Below are 21,150 nucleotides of genomic sequence, written 5' to 3'. Positions count from 1 at the left end.
CTGCGGGATTTGATTCCCTGCCGTTGTAGTGTGTTACTGATGGTGACCTTTGTTACTTTGGTCCCAGCTCTCTGCAGGTCATTCACCAGGTCCCCCCGTGTGGTTCTGGGATCTTTGCTCACCGTTCTCATGATCATTTCGACCCCACGGGATGAGATCTTGCGTGGAGCCCCAGATCGAGGGAGATTATCAGTGGTCTTGTATGTCTTCCATTTTCTGATGATTGCTCCCACAGTTGATTTTTTCACACCAAGCTGCTTGCCTATTGTAGATTCACTCTTCCCAGTCTGGTGCAGGTCTACAATACTTTTCCTGGTGTCCTTCGAAAGCTCTTTGGTCTTGGCCATGGCGGAGTTTGGAGTCTGACTGTTTGAGGCTGTGGACAGGTGTCTTTTATACAGATGATGAGTTCAAACAGGTGCCATTCATACAGGTAACGAGTGGGGGACAGAAAAGCTTCTTACAGAAGACGTTACAGGTCTGTGAGAGCCAGAGATTTTCCTTGTTTGTGGTGACCAAATACTTATTTTCCACCCTAATTTACGAATAAATTCTTTACAAATCCTACCATGTGGATTCATGGATTTTTTTTTCACATTCTGTCTCTCACAGTTGAAGTGTACCTCTGGTGCAAATTACTGACCTCTGTCATCATTTTAAGTGGGGGAACTTGCACAATCGGTGGCTGACTAAATACTTTTTTGCCCCACTGTATATACACAATGTATGCAAAACGACTCTCCCTCTGAACTGCATCAAAACAAGCATAGGTCATTTTAAAATCAGCCCTTTCAAATATAAACCTTACATGAATGACGTTCCTCATCATAAAAACGAAACAAAAAATATGTGTATTTACAATGGTTCTTTGGGTTTAAGGTGTCCCAGTGTTTTATTGCTCAGACAGACAGGCTGATATTTTATGGCCTAAAAAAAAAATCATCGTCATACTGGCTCCATAGTTCTGAGTGGAAGAAAAGTTTACACCACAGTGCAGGTTGTCCCTGAGTCATGCACTCAGTGAATGAGGTGAAATTATGGTTAAATGGTTCAAAAGTGAACACAGAGCTTTTTATTTAACCCCTTTCACTGAATGTCTTTGGTTTTGCGTCAGTCTGTTTCTCAACAACAAAGAAATTATTTCCATGAACTTAAGAGGACAGATGAGTACTGATGCAGGGAACATCTGATTTAAGTTTTGGTTTGTGAGATTTCCATAAAATAAAGCTCTGTGTGTGTGTGTGTGTGTGTGTGTGTGTGTGTGTGTGTGTGTGTGTGTGTGTGTGTGTGTGTGTCACACTGTCTAAAACAGCCTTGTAGCTGCAAATTCTTTACAGACTTGGGTACAATAAGAGTTTTGACCATATGATAGGTAATAAAATGCAGACTGAGTTTTATTTGTCTTGTTTTTGACATTTTTTGTACCTTCTGCAGCTCTCTGCCAGAGCTGTTGGAAAAGAAAAGACTGATTGATCTGCACACCAATGTTGCCACAGCAGTGCTTGACCACATCAAGGTATACAGTAGTTTCCAGAAACTGAGATTCAATTTAAGTGCCACACACCCAAAGACTATGTACTATAAAATGAGTTTATAAAACTCTAATATTACATTGGACTTGAAGGTTGACAGTTCAGTTGAGTTGAAAAACTGATTGCTTGGCTTGTTTAAACAAATGGGAGCACTGTTGTCACCAGATGACAGATTGCAGACGTGGCTGGGTCAATTACTGGAGCTAACCAATCACTAGCAAGTTAGTTACTAGCAAGAATATAATGAAGCAAGGAAAAATGTTCTTTTAGATAATATTTAAAAACAAAGGGCTCTAGGAATTTGAGAACCTCTGCTGGATCATATAGGAATGGTGAATAGTCAGAAGGTGGAGTATTTGTGTTTCTTGTTATCTTGAACATAACCTATTCTCCATTAAAAGTCAAACATAAAGCACAGTGACATCATACCTTTGCTAAAAGTCATCCACCCTTTGTAATACGGGTTGCTTGTTAGGTGGACCCAGTATCACTGAAGTTTCTCCTCAAATTACAGTTACTTCACTTTACAGGCTAGGCCTGCTAGCATTGGAAACATGTTACCATTACAAAACAGTGCACTAATATGTATAAAGATAAGAAGTGTTTACTGGATGGTTTACAGCAGTACCAGTGCACTGAAAATACAATACAGAGTGTGAATATAGTGTTTGTTGTACTGATTTTATGCTCTTTGTGTCCTCAGAGTCGGAAATTGGATGTTTACTTTGAATTTGAAGAGAAACTGATGAGCAAGTCAACTTTAGACAAATCCCTTTTGGACATCATCAGTGACCCAGATGGTACACACACAAACACACACACATAAACACACTCACATGCAGGTACTTAATTATCATATACCATACTGGGATAAGTGCAAAATCTGTAACTGCAGGGTTATTTTAAATGTTGTTTTAATTGTATTTGTTTATATTCAGCAAGCATGTATTACAGAGACAGAATAAACTGAATAAGCTGTGTGTAAATGTGTGTGTTTGTCAGCTGGCACTCCAGAAGACAAAATGAGACTTTTCCTCATCTACTACATCACTGCACAGCAGGCTCCTTCAGAGGTAACACACCCACCGACACTAATTCATAAAATGTCAGGGTAAACACTTTAGTAGTATTAAAAGGTTGGGAAGGGGGGGGGGGGGGGGGGGGGTGTAAAACGTGCTGCTGTAAAGGTCAGAAAACCAAGTTATTTAAAGTAGATTAGACCTGAGTGTTGTGTGGCCTGTGGGCCATGTCTGGCCTATTTGTTCTTGCCTGAATGAGGTTAGCGGAAAATTAGGCTTCAGGTGTAACATCATGCAGCTTGTCCCATTTCAGTGTGTGTTCTTTCATTTTAAAGGTGACTGGTATTTCTTTTTGTTTTTATTTGCATACGTACTTGTGTGCAAGTGAAGCAGCTTTGTTATAAATGTGTTATAACGTCAATTAGATGATATGAATTTGATAGGACTGAAAGATGAATATAGAGTCATTAACATACATAGACGCCCAAATATTTATTTACTGAAGGAAGAGGTAAAGCCACATGCATAAACTGTGGCGAGCAGACTTCTGTAAGGATTACAATTTCAATTGCCATTACAAGACTGAACACGGAGAGAATTACAAGAACTTGATTGATGCAGAGTGGGAACAGACAGATGTATTCTCATTTCTGGAAATCGTTTGAGTGGTTTAAGTGAGGATCGTTTATTCAGGAGACCGCGCACAACAGCGACACACTCGCCACGTAATCACCTCCTTTATTCTCACAAGTATGTCAGTAGGCCTCCCAAGGACTTTGTGCTCAGGGGTTAGAAGTTTAAAGACTGTTTGTCTGAAACAACTTTATCTGACATTTGTGCTCTGACATGAACCTCCAGTCAGGCAATAACTAGAAAACAGCTGCAGTTCATGTTTGAAAGCAGCTTAAATGTTGTGAGGTAGAAAATCAAGTGTCATCAAACACCAACTTTTCTCATACGTATTTTGAACATCTTAAAGGTGAAAAATGATTTAGAAAAGCTCCTTCCATATTTATTGTAGGAACATTCAGTGAATTGGCAAATGTGTTTTTGTTTTTTGCCAGCACACCAAGTCTAACTAATAGTGTCAATGAGAAAAACGGCCTCTGGTTTCCAGAGTCTAAATATTTTCCAATGTCTAAAACGTTTTTCTCTCCAGCCCTACTCTGGTCTATTTTTTATTCACCAAAAACCATCCAAACTTTTACCAGAACAGAAATCCAAACTTCTATTCTGGTAAATGTCAACAGACCATTTTGAAGGTTCCAAAGTCATGATCAACATGAAGTCCCCAAATCTTTCCTGCAAAAAATCTCAATTATTCTTGTAGTGGTTTATTAAGATAACCGAGTTGGCAACAGGAACATAAACATCTCAGCAGGGATGAGCCTACAGCAACAGAAGAACACACTCAGGGTTGGCTATTCATCCATCTGTTTGGTGTGGAAAAAGTGCTCGCTTTACAGAAGCGTTAACCTTAACTTTCCTGATGCAGCTGTAGAAGAGAATTCAGTTCAGATGCAAATGCTTAATGCTTGACTAGATCAGGATCATTCAAATCAGTTTTATTTATATAGAGCCAAATCACAACAACAGTTGCCTGCAGGCACTTTATATTTTAAGGTAAAGAGCCTAAAACAATACAAAGAAAACAAAGAAAACACTGGATACACTTTGGCGACAGTATGGTATGATTGCCTTTATTTAAGATTTCGTTAAGATCATAGATGATGATAATAATAATAATAATAAAAAGATTTATAAAGAAGATTTATTTAAATATATTTATTGACACAATTTATACGCTATCAGTCAAAGGTTTGGACACACCTTCCCATTTCATTTTCCTTTACTTTTACAGTGTAGATTCTCACGGAAGGCATCAAAAATATGAACGAACACATGCGGAATTATGTAGTAAACAAAAAAGTGTGGAATAACTCAAAACAGGTTTTATATTTTAGATTCTTCAAAATAGCCATCCTTTGCTTTGCACACTCTTGGCATTCTCTCGATGAGCTTCATGAGGTAGTCACCTGAAATGGTTTTCCAAAAGTCTTGAAGGATTTTCCAGAGATGCTGAGCATCTTATTCTGCGGTCCATCTCATCCCAAACCATCTCCATTGGGTTTAGGTCAGGTGACTGTGGAGGCCAGGCCAACTGTTGCAGCGCTCATCACTCTCCTTCTTGGTCAAATAGCCTTTACAAAGCCTGGCGGTGTGTTTGCTGTCATTGTCCTGTTGAAAAATAAATGATGTTCCAACTAAACACAAACCGGTTCGGATGGCAAGATGCTGCAGGATGCTGTGGTAGCCATGCTGGTTCAGTGTGCCTTCAATTTTGAACTATTTCAGCATATTTCAAACATGAACACACATTAATTGAGCATATATAGAAATATGTTTATATCTAGCTTGTGATTTATACCATTGTTACCAACAGTAAGCAGGTAATGAGCAGAATATTTAACAGGCATAATGTGCTGTATTGTTGCTGCTGCAGAGACACAAAAGGCTGGAGTAAACTCAAAAAGAGTATTTAATGCTAAAAGTCCAAAATATGCAGAAATAAACTGAGCAAGGAAATCAAAAATTGTTTGAGTTAATTTGAGAAATATTTTCAGTCTTCAACACAGTTTTAAGTGAAGAAATTCTCTTTCTTACTAGATTTACAGTTGGCTTTTGGAGCCTTCATACCATTGTTACAGATCCTTTCCTATTGTGTGCCTCTCTCTTATTTTGTATATATTCTTCCTGTTTCTTTGTTTTTTTTTCAGGCATATTTAGTGTAGAGCACCTAAAATTTTGTTCTACAGGGTGGGCCATTTATATGGATACACCATAATAAAATGGGAATGGTTGGTGATGTTAAAGTCCTGTTTGTGGCACGTTAGTATATGTGAGGGGGCAAACTCCTCAAGATGGGTGGTGACCATGGTGGCCATTTAGAAGTCGGCCATCTTGGATACAACTTTTGTTTTTTCAATAGGAAGAGGGCCATGTGACACATCAAACTTATTGGTAATGTCACAAGAAAAACAATGGTGTGCTTGGTTTCAACGTAACTTTATTCTTTCATGAGTTATTTACAAATTTCTGACCACTTATAAAATGTGTTCATTGTGTTGGATTGTCAATGCAACCCTCTTCTCCCACTCTTCACACTCTGATAGCAACGCCACAGGAGAAATGCCAGCACAGGCATCCAGTATCCGTAGTTTCAGGTACTGCACATCTTGTATCTTCACACCATAGACAATTGCCTTCAGATGACCCCAAAGATAAAAGTCTAAGGGGGTCAGATCGGGAGACCTTGGGGGCCATTCAACTGGCCCACGATGACCAATCCACTTTCCAGGAAACTGTTCATCTAGGAATGCTCGGACCTGGCACCCATAATGTGGTGGTGCACCATCTTGCTGGAAAAACTCAGGGAACGTGCCAGCTTCAGTGCATAAAGAGGGAAACACATCATCATGTAGCAATTTCAAATATTCAGTGGCCTTGAGGTTTCCATTGATGAAGAATGGACCCACTATCGTTGTACCCCATATACCACACCAAACCATCACTTTTGTTGGTCCAACAGTCTTGGAGGGATCCATCCAATGTGGGTTAGTGTCAGACCAATAGTGGTGGTTTTGTTTGTTAACTTCACCATTCACATAAAAGTTTGCCTCATCACTGAACAAAATCTTCTGCGTGAACTGAGGGTCCTGTTCCAATTTTTGTTTTGCCCATTCTGCAAATTCTGTGCGCCGATCTGGGTCATCCTCGTTGAGATGCTGCAGTAGCTGGAGTTTGTAAGGGTGCCGTTTGTGAGTAGCTAATATCCGCCGAAGGGATGTTCGACTAATGCCACTCTCCAGTGACATGCGGCGAGTGCTACGCTGTGGGCTCTTGCTGAATGAAGCTAATTACAAGTGTTTCTTCATTAGTGACAGTTTTCTTCGTCCACATTTTGGCAAATCAAACACTGAACCAGTTTCATGAAACTTAGCAAGCAGGTTGCTGACTGTAGCATGGGAGATGGGTGGTCTCGTAGGGTGTCTTGCATTGAAATCTGCTGCAATGACCCAGTTACTGCGTTCACCAGATATCAACACAATTTCAATCCACTCCTCACGTGTTAACTTCTTCAACATGTCAATGGCTGTGAACAAAGAGAAACTTGTAAATAACTCATGAAAGAATAAAGTTACGTTGAAACCAAGCACACCATTGTTTTTCTTGTGACATTACCAATAAGTTTGATGTGTCACATGGCCCTCTTCCTATTGAAAAAAACAAAAGTTGTATCCAAGATGGCCGACTTCTAAATGGCCACCATTGTCACCACCCATCTTGAGGCCTTTGCCCCCTCACATAAACTAACGTACTATTACGGTGCATCCATATAAATGGCCCACCCTGTACATGTGCAATAACAATAATGGGCTATTCTAAACTATCTACTAGATTTTACATAAAATTAAAGTCAAGATTAGTCAAAATTCCAGCAAATTCAGTGCTAGCACAAATCAGCTTATACTTTTCTACACATCCAAATCTCATACATGATCCTTCTTTTAAATTGTTTTGGTTTCCCTCTAATTGCTAGACATTCCAGATTTGTCTTGAATGCTGTTTCTTGATTTGTCACTGTCTGATCTGTACTTGTCAGAGGCAGAGATATTGTTTTTGCTACTCTCACTACATCTGGCTGTCCATATGCACTTGGAAGAGCAGGGAGGTCTCAGAACAGAGTGGCAGCCTTAATTGTAAACGCATATTTCTGCAAAGGAAATTGGGAATTTTAAAAATACCTTCTCATAAACACGTAATGAACTGCAAGAAGTGCCACTATGAGATAAATGGTGAACGATACCAACTGTACTTTACTGATACTGTAGGAGAACCCCTAAATAAAATCGAGATGGAAATAAGAATCTTTTCTGGCTCCTTAAAATTTGCCTAGATGTTTACGTTTTTGCCCTTTTGGGAATACAATGTTGATGAGGCTGTGAAATTTGCACTTCGGAAAAAGAAAGACAAGAATATCAAAAGCCGGTATAGTAGCTTATTTCTCTGTGATGGTTTCCACTATTTGACTTCAGCTCTTAATACCTTTCTCTGAGAGAGATGTGTTAATAGAATGCAGCATATACAAATAACATGACATTACAAAGTATTTTTAACACGTGAGATCATAACGAAATTTTCATGTTTGTTCATAAGGAAATGTAGTGTGGTACTGCCACTGCAAAAATCCAATGAATGTTCTGTAATGGGTAACTGTTTCGCAAAGAAGCGAGTCAACTGTCTTGACTTTTTGCCAGTGTACAAGCCAAAATAATATTCTGTTATGGGTTGTACACATTATGGCTATTCTATTCTATTCTATTCTATTCAAAGCTAGCAAATACTAAAAAAAATTATAAGACTACTCATTATGCAAAAAGGCACTTTTAAAAATGGTAGGTGTTATTTTATAGGATCACAATTATGATTGAACAAGAGATTAACTAGATTTATTCTCTCAGTTAAACACTCTATTATAAGTTCACTGATTAAATAAAACTCCTTCCGTAGTGATCTCACTGTCTCTTCCATGTTTTGAAGTGGAAGCTAACCCGGCCAAGTCTCAGCATCTTGTTTCAGACTTCTGAACCAAACAGAATTTAATTTGTCATCTTAGATGACAGTGCTCTAGATCATCGCTCAAAAAAATGGCACAGAGGAGACTTGCAACACCAGCTGTGGTTTGGCAAATAATAGAAATGGTTTGTGCAGATGGCTTGAAGTAGGTTGCGCTCTTGTGTTCTCAGAACCAAAGGATATTGATCGATAGCCACATTTTGGATGTGCTGTATGAGAAACATCTTTTTGGCTGTACCGTATTTATCATTTCATTATGAGCCACTGACAAATGGCTGAACCAAAGTTTCTCTCAGAAAAAAACTGACTTGGTTAGATTAGAAGACACCAAGAGCTACCTGTCAATTGAAGCGTCCCATTGCCCCTAACTTTAAGCCTAGCCAAAAATCAATTTTAAGATAGGAATATTTGGAGAGCCAGCCTCAAGTGGCATCAAGAGTAAGTTCAGTTATGTTTTGTTTTGTTTTTCTCTTCACTGTTTGTTCTCATCCACACCTATTTTCCCTCCACTGGATTCTTGAAGAATGGATCTTTGATTCACATCTTGTCCGTCACAACCATTTCCAGATGACAGAAATGTTTTTTTCTTTTTCTTACAACCCTTGGATGTTGTTTTATGAAAGCATCCCATTTTCCGCAATGCCTGATAAGTTTAAAGTACACTGGGGGAGGTCACATTACTGATTTGGCTTTCTTGATGCATGCTTAATCATCCAGGTAAGTAAATCCCAAAAGCTTGATTCTGTTCATCTGGACGTAGCGTTTTCAGTGGGAGAACTCATCCAAGTGACTTTTTCACTCTCAGCTGAATGCAGGTATCCCCAGCCTTATAAACAGTACCTTTGCACAATGACTGAAAGTAGCCCATTGATTCAGCTATGAAGAGTATAAAGCAAAACTCTTGAGCAACCCTTCATTTCTTTGTATTTTGCTTGAAAGTCGATATTTGGGAAGAAACCTTTATTCTTTACACAGTCAGAATTCTCTCAGGCAGTCTTTTTTTGTCATTTGTGTAGTAACGTTGGGCAATATGTAAACATTTACAACTGACCATTCCACCTGATGAAAGGGTGGCAATTAATGAGGCTGTTGACGACGCTAAATGTGACCGTCAGGTCTCAGTTCTTAAAGACATGACTTTCAGATACTGTTCGTCTGCTCTAGATAGTTTTTTAGGCCTGGCACTTGTATTTCTTAAGGACACACTGCACACCATGCTGAGCTATGGTATAGTTTATTGGGATTCAAACTTTTTAGTGTAAAAATACTGTATATTGTCTCTCAAACTGTGTTATTCTTGGCATTTTTAGTAGTTTGGACCAGTATAATTCTTATTGTTGAGATGATATGTACCAGTATGTTGTGGATAATGCAGTATAGTATAATTCTAAGACATTCCCATTTCAAGGAGTGATTGGTCAGGTTTGTGAAGGAGACCATGTCTGGAGTTGTCTGTTGAATCGTCTTTTTCGGCGAAAAGTTTCCCAAATGTGAACAACAGAAAGGAGACTGTTTGATGGTTGTTTAAGATCTCCACTTTGAGCTCTGTGATTCTCAGAGTGTCATCCTCCATTTCCTCTGCTGTGAGATGGTGTGACTGCTCGCCCCTCTGCCAAAATGTGAGCCTCACTCTTGCTTTCATCTTTCATCCAGCTGAGAGATGTTCCCCATTGGGAGTACCCTCTCAGCCCCCTCTCCTCCACCCCCTCTTTCACTCTTTCCCCTCTTCCTTCCTGTCATCTCCGGTCATCCCTCTCCCTCTGTGACCAACTCTTGGCCTTCTGTCCATGTCTTTTTGTCTCTTGCTCTCTTTCCTCTACCTCCTGTTTTATATCTCACAGACCTCGCTCTCACCCTTTTCCTTACTCTCTTCTATTTGCTTTAAGGTTTCTGCGACTGCTGCTGGATTTTCATTAGTGTGGATTAGATAAATATCAGATAGCTACAAAAACAATCAGGCACACTTTTGTGCGCCCTCTAACATGGTTTGGCACTTTAATAATGCCTGGGTGGCTTCCACGAGCTGCTCATCAGAGTAAGCTATGTGTGGACGATCCACACTGCATCATATTCTTTCACACTGAAGTAAACTGAACTATATACACTAATGTCTTACTTTACTTGGCAGGACTCTGAACAGCTAAATTCTGTGTTATGATTAATGCATAATGAAATATTTGACATGGGGTGGCTTAAGTGATGTTTCATTTATTTTTGTTTCAGTCAAGAGTGCAGGCTAAATAAATCCCACATGTACATCAGCGATAACTGACAATAACTAAGACTTTTTTCAGACAAAAACACATCACAGAGCACTCCTCTTCCATTAACCTACTCTGCTCTATTGTGAATGGCACCAGCTTATCCAAAATTAAATTGGTGCACAAAATTCAATCATTCCTATTATGATATGCCTTGGCTGACAAACTCATTTTAGTTCATGGGCCACATACATTGCAATTTGATCTTGAATGGATTGGACCGTTGGATAACCTAAGAAAACACCTTTTGTATTTAATGAATGAAACAGGTGGTGGACCTTTTGAGAAGTCCTAAGAAAAATATTTATTTCAGTTAAAGTTTTTTATACATTCACACTCATAAGTCAAAGAAACTTGTTCATACAGTTCTAGAAGAAGGCTTACGATAATGACCACTTGGTCACTTAAAGTGAAAAGTATTGGTTTCTGGTGCAAAATAAAGTAAAAGTCAAAAGATTATGCCTTGTTCCTCTGTCATTTTTATAGTGTAAAACAAACTCCAGTGGGTTGGATTGCCACAGTTCAGCAAACCTATGTTTGACACTGCTGGTGTAATATTCTGCCACGGTACAGTAAGATTTACTAAGTGTGTGAAAATTAGCTTGATGTTGCAATCACAAATATGTGCTGAAAGTAAATTTGGGGGTCAAAAATGAGCAGACCTGATAAGGGAGTTAGTAACATTATATACATAATACAGTGTAAGAGCAATCTTTAATATATTGAGAATCAATGTTTTTCGTATATTTGCAAACTTTTCTGCTAGAAATTGTTTGGGACTGTGTGCGGTAGAATAGTTGAGATAGCTGTTCATTCAATAAATCTGACAGGTCAGGTGGAACATAGGGTTTATGCACACAAACCTGAAATCCTTGTATACAGTATTGCCTTGTATTGCATATAATAGCACTGTGTGCACACTGCTGAGAGATAAGACGCAGAGATTTTTGTATAGAAATGGGACTAAAAATCTAAAACACTACAAACCAGTCATTCGCTGCAAAAAGTGTCTTGACTTTCTTGTTCATGTAAGTTCTCTCTTTCATGAATATAAGTGTTGCTGTAGACCAAATATATTTGGTGCTCAACTCTAAACATTCAGGGTGATGACTCAATGAAGAGTTACAAGACACAGCCAAGTTTTGGAACGCGATCTACAGCTTTGATCATTTTGTCAGTGTCAGTTACACACTTGTTTTGACAGCATCTCCCTCTCAATTCTAAATAAATAAACACTCCCAACAGCACCTATCACAATCACATCAAGTGCAAATAAGATGTACGTTTTGCAATATTCAAAACAATTTGTGTTAATTTGTGTGCTGCAAACTTATGTGCTTCAAATCATAATTATATTATTTCCTTAAATGTTCTCCTCCCAGAACTTTTGCCAGTACCTTTTAGTCGCAAAGCTGACACTGCACCTATTTCAAAATACTCACAGTGTCTGTTTAGCTTTTTATTGAATATAAACAGTCACTCTTTATTCAATGATGTAAGAACATCTTGATTACATGTTGGTGGCACTATTAGGAAACATCTCTTATGCTGAGGAAGGTTTGTGCGATTGATTTTTTCCCCCCCATTATTTAACCTTTTATTATTTTATTATTATTTTCTGTTATTATTATTGTTGTTGTTATTTTCCACCTATTTTCTAGCCTTGGGCGTCTTTATGTGTTAACATTAGATGACTGTGGGATTTTGTTTTTGTGTTTCAGTCTGATTTGGAGCAGTATAAGAAGGCTTTGTTGGATGCAGTCTGTGACCTTTCACCTCTAAACTACATTAAACAATGGAAGTAAGTTGTGTTTTTTCCCAGCAGCATCATTTAACTCCACATATTTTGACCCTCCAATGGTCAACAGATTTTGTAATAAATGCTGAACTCAAAATTTCCATCAAGGCTTTATCTAAAAATCATTTAATTTACACGGTATTGACTAATTCGTCAGTATGCTTAAGTCTTTCTGGTTTCTTCTCATGCTTTCAAGGGCCTTTACCAAAATGGCTGCCACACCAGCCAATTATGGCAACAGTGGAGTCAAACCTATGGGGTAAGTAAATAATATTATTAGTTTGTACCTTTTTAACATAGTTTTAGAATTATGAACTAATAAGTGAGATGACAAGTCTAAAATGATGTTATATGACAATTTAAACATTCTTTTCATTGAGTAATCAGCAGTGAATTAAACAGCTGGACCAGCTTTATGTATTAATTTTGTAAGGTTTTTCCACTGAGATTTAGCAGCTTTAGAAACTGTTTAGAAACAACATAACCACATATTACTGTGCCTTAATTGCCTCTCAATGGCTGTGAAATATAACTGGAGCCTACTATGATTACTCTCCTACTGTTATTGTTAGTCACATATTACACCCTATTTCCGTGTGTTATTGAAGTCTAATATGTCCAAATTTAAGCTCCAAAGGAATGGCTGCTGTGTGTGCTTCATTCATGTAGTGAGCTGTTCCTTTCCTGCCTCTGCCATTAGATACACTAGTGAAAAATGAGACAATAAAATAGTGGGTCATACCTTTTCACTCTGTGTATATACGTCTATATCCGTAGCCCTCTAAGAAAGTGGTTCTCTGTGTGTAGGCATACAACCAAGGTTGATGGTGATAGCAGGCACACTGGTACCATAGTGTGACAGCAGTTATGATTTTGCTATAGTAGAGGTAGAGTAGGGGGTGGATCCAGGTGGGACTAATTAGGTGCTTGGCTGTGTAATTGTGATATCACAGTGTAACACAAATCCTGAAAGTTTGTTTTCCTGAGTGTAGGCTGTGGTCATGTTTTTTATTACTCTATTTTTGTAAAGTGACTTTTTGAATCAAAAAGTCAGGGACATCCCACTCTCTCCTTTACTTTAGAGTTTCTTAGACTACCAGCCTAACCCTGTCCTCCTGCCCTCCGCCTCTTGCTTTCCTCCATCCTGTCTCTCCTCCCGTCCTGGCTTTTCTTCATCTATTTCTCCTTACCACCCCCACCCCCCCAACTCCATCCCCACAGACTGTTCTCCAGAGTGATGAATACTGGCTCCCAGTTTGTCATGGAGGGTGTGAAAAACCTGGTGCTCAAACAGCATGTGAGTAAAACTCCTTCTGTTACCATTTCAATTCCAGAAAACCAGCTGAAACAATGAACTACTCTTACCAAAATCAACACAAGAAAAGTAATTAAGAACTTGTCTAAAGTCCAGTTCATCAACCTGAACAGTACCCAGTCTTATCTGACCAAAGATGCCTTACAGCCTTCAAATTAAAGTGATAAAACTACATTTAAAGCCTGCCACACAACTGCTGCATATTTACATCATCAGAGCTACACATATTTATTATAATGTGCTGTATTTATGGAAACTTTGAAAGCTGTTTTACATCACTCATGCTCATACATGTGACACGTGTCAGAGTTTTTGAGGACCTTTTAGCACCTCAGAAATGGCATTCGTTTGTAAGAAGAAAAAGAAGAATCATTTTAGTTTAAAAATAGTCCCAAATGTCACAGAGATCACATTTTTTTCTCATTTATATGAAGATTATCTGAAGATTTTTTTTATTTAATTGTAGTTAATAAAGTGCTAGGTTGGAGGGACAGGGCTGTAATCAACAGCACTTTTCCTTCTTTTTCTGTTTTTTTTCCTTTTCTCACATTTTTGTTCATGTTTGTCCATGTAACACTTGGGAAACTTCCTTGGCATATGTTTTCACCTGAAAACGAGATCATTTTCTTTTTTTTAAATTATATTTTTATTTAAGAAAAAAAAAGGACTTGTTACAATAAAGTGCATTGACTTTATTTAGTCAAAAAAAGAAGAAAAAACCTTTTTCTTAGTCCTTTTGTTTTACATTCTGATAGCAAAAAAATAAAATTAACTCGTTGGCTTGACAGTGTGTTACATAATGCAGCATGTTTAACTTATTTACAAAGACTACATTAGGTACATATTATGAAGTTGAGGGTCAACCTGACATTGTACGATACATGGGAGATACACCAATTCAGGGCTGGTCTTACCTAAATTTAGGGCGGATGGGGGACACAAAGCTAATCCATTTATTCCATATTTTGTAGAATTTGTCTTTTAGAATTTTTAAAAAGAATGTCAATTTTTCCATTTTAAATATTTAGAAAATCACATTAAACCACTCCTCAAGTGTTGGCGGATTGGATTTAACCACTTTCTGGTTATTGATTTTTTGCTGGCCGCTAATAGCGCTTGTAAGAGTTTTGTGTCCCCTCCCCGGACCGAGCCAGCAACCAAGCCCAAGTACAAATTTACAAAATTGATGTCAAATTTTATCTTAAAAACCTCACACAAAGTTTTATGAATTCCCAGCCAGTAATTTTTTAAGTTAGGGCAGTCCCAAAAGATATGATAATGATGTGGCTCTTCTGATCCACATCTTCTCCAGCATTCCCATTTTTATATTTAGATACATATATATTTATATATACGAGATAATTTTGAACTGCATCTGCACATTGCATTTAACAGCCTTTGCACAAAAGCACCATCCTCCGTCTGCTTGCATCTGGCAGAATATTAAATCAAGTGCACACAATGTGACGACGTTCTCATTCCTAGACAACAGGAATATGGATGAGCACGATGACGATGACAGGGTGTTTCAGACTAAAACTGGCACAGACAAGAAAGTCATTTATAATCATCACACACACACACACACGTACACACTGGGAGGGTGGCGTCTGTTTTCTTCATACTGAAATTGGACCCGCTGAAGTCACCTGTTCTGCTTCGCTGCCAGAACATTATTAACAGTGAGAGTAGATTTGAATGCATCTTTTGATGCTCTGTTAGGGAAGATATTTGAAGTTATTCTTGTTTTTTGTTTTTTTTTTTCTTCACTTGCAACTCCAGTTTTCCAAAATAGCTACTTACCAAATATCTAAAAAGAAAAAAAGTCCAACCTAAACACAAACTCATGATTCTTATGAAATATCATAAAAAGTAAATGAATTTATTGTAAGAGATTCATTATTCTTTGTTATGTTTAACCTCCTAAGACCCGAACTCTTCCACAACGTGCGTTTTTCATTTCTCTCTGATATTTGGGCTGATTGGGGCCCGATGAATGTAAAAACAAAGAATTAGCAGATTTTTTTTCTTTTACCTTATTTTTTTTATTTTTTTTAAGAAAAATGAGAGCCACATATGAGGATATTCGTTAAAAATTTTGATAGAACAGTAGCAGTATAATGTCCTCGTAAGTGGATATCACGCCCATGTAGAGCAAAATTGAATATTTTAGTCTAAATAACCCAAAATGTGATGTTCACATATGTGGACGCCAGGTCCTAGGAGGTTAAAAGTTGTTTCTTTTTCTTTTTTTTCCAGAACCTTCCGGTTACCCGTATCCTGGACAACCTGATGGAGATGAAGTCTCATCCTGTGAGTTTTGTTTTTGTTCATGATTTAAAAAACATATTTCCAATATTAGTTAAAAATATAGGAAGTGTTGTGAAAAGCGGGAAAAGCCCAAGCCCTTTTATAGAAACACTTAATACGAGTATTAAGAGGGGGGGGATTCTAGTCCCACTGATGTGTCTCTGGTGTCCACTTCTGCGGTACAGATTGGGAAAAGTTTTCCAAAAAGCCACATTTTTACGTGAATCATTTTAAGTTGTTTTCTCTTGATGTGAAAGAAAAGTTACTCAAATGGAACTTTAATATACAATATAAGTGTAAAGTTGACCGACAGAAAGACACATGATATAAAAGCAGCTTACCATGTACGTATAGTGTGAATACAAAACTGCAGAGTACTCTATATTACATGTAGAACTTCTCTGCTAAAGAAAATATGAAAGGTTCCTCTGAAAGACCTACATATCTGTAGGCCTCAACATAACTTAATTGGTGAGAGGAAACTCAGAAGAAAGACACGTTTTTGTGTCACTTCAGCTGTGATTGACAGCTCCAACACACATGCCACAAATTACATTAGCTTCATATTAACTGCTGTGGTCCATGTGTGAGAGGAAGGAAAGTACATATTCTATTACTCACGTTTGAACCCACGTGAACTAGCAAACACACTTTATCACATTGAACTGAAAGTGCAGTTTCTGACTCTCAGCCCATGTATTCATTTTGACCATGCGCACAAATATGCATGCAAAGCAAAACCTGAATCTAACATGAACCCTAAAACAAACTCTGAACTTTCAAAAATTCCTTTTGAAGTTAAGTCCCAAATGTCTCTGCTCAAAGCTTAAACCGGTCCTTGTAGTGACAGACTTGCAAGTGAACACACACACACCCCCTGCAGGTTTCTCAGCGTCTGGAGTTACAGACTACCAACAAAGGTCCTGTTGTTGTGAATAAAAAGGGAAAGGGTGGAGCGGGGATGGAAGTCTGGGATGAAGATAAAAGAAACGGAGCACATTCTCCCTCTATCAGATTGTCCTCAGTGTAAAACTGTTGCATTTCGAGGTTATGTTTTAGTTAAAGTATAGCAAAATGGTGGAGAAGTTTATAGAGGTTATTACTCATTTTTTAGTTAGATAAAATATTAATACTAATACTAACATTAATCAGATAAAGCCACGTAATAAAACCATGTTGCTGTTCACAGTGGAGGTTTTTGTATGATTTTCTCTTGATGTGGACAAACTGAAAGCCTTTAAAGTCTCCAACGACTTTTAGAAAATCACAGTTTAACTTTGTTTTTCTGCGTTTGTGAGGTGCTCTGGCACAAGTTTTAATTTTGACCTCAAAAACTACTGGTGCCATTGTAGACACCGGCTCAAAGCAGTTAAGGAAATACTTTTTAAGTTTGAGCTAATAAATAGGTTGTGCTGTTTTTGAGTGTCTGCATAAGAACTGAGATTTCCTGTAATTAATTTAGGATGGAGTGGGAGACGTACAATTTGCAGAGCTTTGTGTCATTAAAATGAGGAAAATATGAAGATGATAAATCTGACTCGTCTTTGTTTTTCATGGTCTGCTTGGGCTTTTACATCACTGACAAAAACGATCCTTCTCCAGTACAAATACTACTTTGAACTAAACCTGTACCCACCTGCATCTAGGTCATGTGACAGTAAGCCAAAAGACACAGTGCTGTGTCATTCTGTCTGTGTTTAGTCCTTGGAGCTGAGAGACAACACAACCAGGTCAACCTGTGAAATAAATCTTTTGCCTTTGTCGTGCTTTCAATTTGGTTAACTCTGTTTTTGTTTGTTTGTTGTTGTTGTTGTTTTACATTTTGACACCAGCAGGTTTTTTGTTTTGTTTTTTAAGTTACAAATCGGAGGCTCTTCTTCATCTAATAATATCAGAAAAGCCAAACCAATCTACATATCCCTCTACCATCTACATTATTTAGGGTTTATTTTTGTGGCTGTTGAGTACAAGTGTGTCATGTGTAGTACGTCTGACTAAAAAAAATTTTCTATCTGATCCTTAAGGAAACAGATGATTATCGATACTTTGACCCAAAGATGCTGCGAGGCAGTGAAAGGTATGAAAACAAATCCAAAATCTCATCTGTAGCTTGGCAGAGCTCATCTTCTCGGTGGGTAAAATACACTCGAAGATGTCTCATCATCCTTTCCTTCTCTTTCAGCTCCATCCCCAGGAACAAGAACCCGTTTCAGGAGGTGAATTTGTGTATCTGGACCAAAGTTTGACTGATGAGATTCAGTTCAGGTTATTTCCAGGATAAACAAAAGTTGAAAGGAAACACAAGACAGACAGGAATTTCTGTTGCCGCACATGATTCTCTCATAACGCACAGTTAACTGTTTCTTAGCTGTGATGAAAGTTGCAGAGTTTCAAATCTGGAATTTTTTTATGAGATTGAATTTGATTTGGACTTTTATTAATCCCGTCACCACACAATCACATGTAAAACAACAGTTATGCGAGCAAGTCTGTGGTAGATCATAAAACAGTAACTGTGGGACTAGTAATTACATTACTATTATTATAGTAAGTAATTATAGATGTGAAAAAATAAGATACAATATCACAAAATTGATTTCTTGAACAAGTAAAAACATATCTGAAATTAAATGCATACATAAGTATAGTAATGAAGTAAATAATTACAAATCCTGAATATTGGAATAAAACTTGATTTCCTGCATACAATTAGAGGCGTCTACCTCTTTCAGTTCATAAAACTTTTGTCTTTGGCAGTGTTTATACTTGAAATTCATTCTGTAAAATCACTTCAGCAGCTTTTTTTAATCATTTGCAGTCTTTCTGTCCATCACCTTCAACATATCCTCTGATATAAGCTTGATTTTTTTACCTCCTGCTGTTTCAGGCCATCGTCTTCGTAGTGGGTGGAGGAAACTATATCGAGTACCAGAATCTGGTGGACTACACCAAGGTACGGTAGTACATTTCAAAGTTCTTTTCCATATTTTAGTCTGATGTCTCTTTAGATGAATACAATGTAGTTTCACATGGGATGGGTTAAATATCAAACTAAAACTCTTAAAGTTTAATGACACTAAAACAATTTAGGTCCTTCAGTGAAAACACTGTCACATTATATAAAATAGAAGTCGGGAAAATGTACTCAAAGTCAAAGTAAACTTTATTATCATTTCTGCTATATACAGTACAGTATATAGAGAGACGAGACGACGAGGCTGCAGTTCCAGTCAGTGCAAAAGAACAAAAATAAATATAGGAAGAGTAAGAATAAACATATATATATATATATATATATATATATATATATATATATATATATATATATATATATATATATATATATATACTTTGAGACTGAGGTAAGGGGAGTAAATGTACACTTTGGAGTAAAAAAGGGTTAATAACAGTCTAAAATTTACAGTTGAGATTTAAAGGGACTTTGAAGTGGTTTAAAATGACCAACGAAGCAGCTTTACAGTTTACAGTGTGAAATAAAGTGACCAACATGAGCAAGTCATAACTGCGATACTAATATTCAAAGTTTGTTGGACCAAACTTACAACACATACTAACACTAACATAACAAAATGGCATGCAGACTCTTTATATCATTTTTGTTATTTGCAAAGTTCAGTGCTTTATTTTTACCAGTAAGTGAAAGCTTTGAATACCTCCTGATATAGGCAGCATTAACCTAGTGATTTTGATGGTAGGAGAGACCGTAGCTCCCACGGAAAAACCACGCAAGCACAGGGTGAATATACCTATTCCAAACAGAGGGGCCCTACTGTGCTTTGAACCCAAAAACCTCTATTCTTGTGAGGCAACATTACCACCGAACAACCAGCTAACACCAAAGGTGTTAAATACATGCAGATTGGTAAAAACAACAGTATTTGTGTGGAAGTGTTACTTTCTCCCTGCAATAATAGGTTCAGTAGCAAACGTCATTTTATTTTTCTGTATTTCCAGTCTAAGCAGGGGAAGAAGATTGTTTATGGCTGCAGTGAGCTCTTCAATGCGTCTCAGTTCATCAAACAGGTGAGGAACCACACAGCACCAGTGAGGGGATAAGCCAATAAGCCCATAGACGTTTCATTGTGTCTATTTAAAAACCTGTTGTGGTCTTCATTTTCACAGCTCTCCCAACTTGGCCAAAAGTGACACGGACACTGACAACATGTGAATCTCCCTCTCTCATTGCCGATATCTTTATTCCACTTTGTTTTATCTGCTCTGTTCTGTTAATGGACTAAATATTTTCTGTCTTCACCGTAATTTCTGTTCCTCATACTAAGCGCTACTAATAAAGCTCAACAGTTCCAACTCACTGTCTCTGGAGTCACGCATTTCTTCATATTTTAGAGCATTAAACATTACTTCCTGCATACATAAACATAAAACTACAAAATCGTCTTTAGACAAGTGTGTCTTTAACTCATCTTTAAAGAACCTCCTGCTATGTGAATTTGGGCAACTACCTAAAAATTTCCTTTTTAGGTTTTGTGCATTAAAACCCCCACTAAGTTTCAATTGTAACTATCAGTAGCTAATACTTTAAGGTATTAGCTACTTTAAAGCTAAATATATGGAAAATTAGAAGTAGATACATTACTTTCAATTCCTCTTGCAATTAATGAAAATGAAATTGATTATGTTTAAATGCAGCATTTTAAACAAAATTCTTACATTTGGTTAATTTGTGGACAGAAGACCATAAAATATTTGTTTTATAACTCGTCACTAAGTGAAATGTAGATGTTTCCTTTAAGAGCGTTTCACATTATTATCCCATAAAGTGCTTTTTTGTATTTTATACTTATTATATAATTATAATTACACGTGTCTCCTTCAGTTGAAGCTGGTAACACTGGTTCTGTGATAAAAGTTATTGTGCATTGAAACGGAAACAGACCTCAAATCTATACTGCAGGAATAGAGACAGTCATCACTAAGCTGTTTTTATTTTTTCATTTGTTCTTTTAAAATTATTATTTGTGTTACTCTGTGTTTACCTCACATTGTTTTATATTTTTTGCATTTGGATTCTTTCTGTCGTTTGTGAAGATGGCTCTCAAAAAGTACACACTGATTAAACTGATTCTGGTCACAGGTGATATCGGTGTCTTTAAAATAACCAGTGGTGTTGGAAAAACCCAGATGTGTGTTTAAAACCACTGTTTTGAAGGGATTTCCAAAATCCCTAATGGAGACATTTATTAAAAGTGGACTTTAACTTCTTACTTTGGCTTCTTTCCCATGTAGTAACAGCACC

The 21,150-nt window shown here is 37.4% G+C and overlaps 1 protein-coding gene across 1 annotated transcript in view; it reads left to right on the top strand.

Annotated features, from left to right (window-relative positions):
* scfd1 (sec1 family domain containing 1) overlaps positions 1–20,206 on the top strand; it is a 36,797-nt gene extending 16,591 nt beyond the window's left edge. The window contains exons 14-25 of the mRNA XM_014407597.3: positions 1,435–1,516; positions 2,236–2,332; positions 2,535–2,605; positions 12,171–12,250; positions 12,444–12,506; positions 13,469–13,544; positions 15,822–15,875; positions 17,897–17,949; positions 18,055–18,088; positions 18,760–18,825; positions 19,848–19,916; positions 20,016–20,206. Coding sequence (XP_014263083.1) covers positions 1,435–1,516; positions 2,236–2,332; positions 2,535–2,605; positions 12,171–12,250; positions 12,444–12,506; positions 13,469–13,544; positions 15,822–15,875; positions 17,897–17,949; positions 18,055–18,088; positions 18,760–18,825; positions 19,848–19,916; positions 20,016–20,039 — 769 coding nt within the window. The 3' untranslated portion in view covers positions 20,040–20,206. The remainder of the gene's footprint in view (positions 1–1,434; positions 1,517–2,235; positions 2,333–2,534; positions 2,606–12,170; positions 12,251–12,443; positions 12,507–13,468; positions 13,545–15,821; positions 15,876–17,896; positions 17,950–18,054; positions 18,089–18,759; positions 18,826–19,847; positions 19,917–20,015) is intronic.
* The last annotated feature ends 944 nt before the right edge of the window (positions 20,207–21,150 follow it).

Source organism: Maylandia zebra, linkage group LG19 (assembly GCF_041146795.1).
Source record: "Maylandia zebra isolate NMK-2024a linkage group LG19, Mzebra_GT3a, whole genome shotgun sequence".
Taxonomy (NCBI): domain Eukaryota; kingdom Metazoa; phylum Chordata; class Actinopteri; order Cichliformes; family Cichlidae; genus Maylandia; species Maylandia zebra.
Note: the sequence above shows the minus strand (reverse complement) of the source record. Positions and strands in the feature narration are given on the sequence as shown.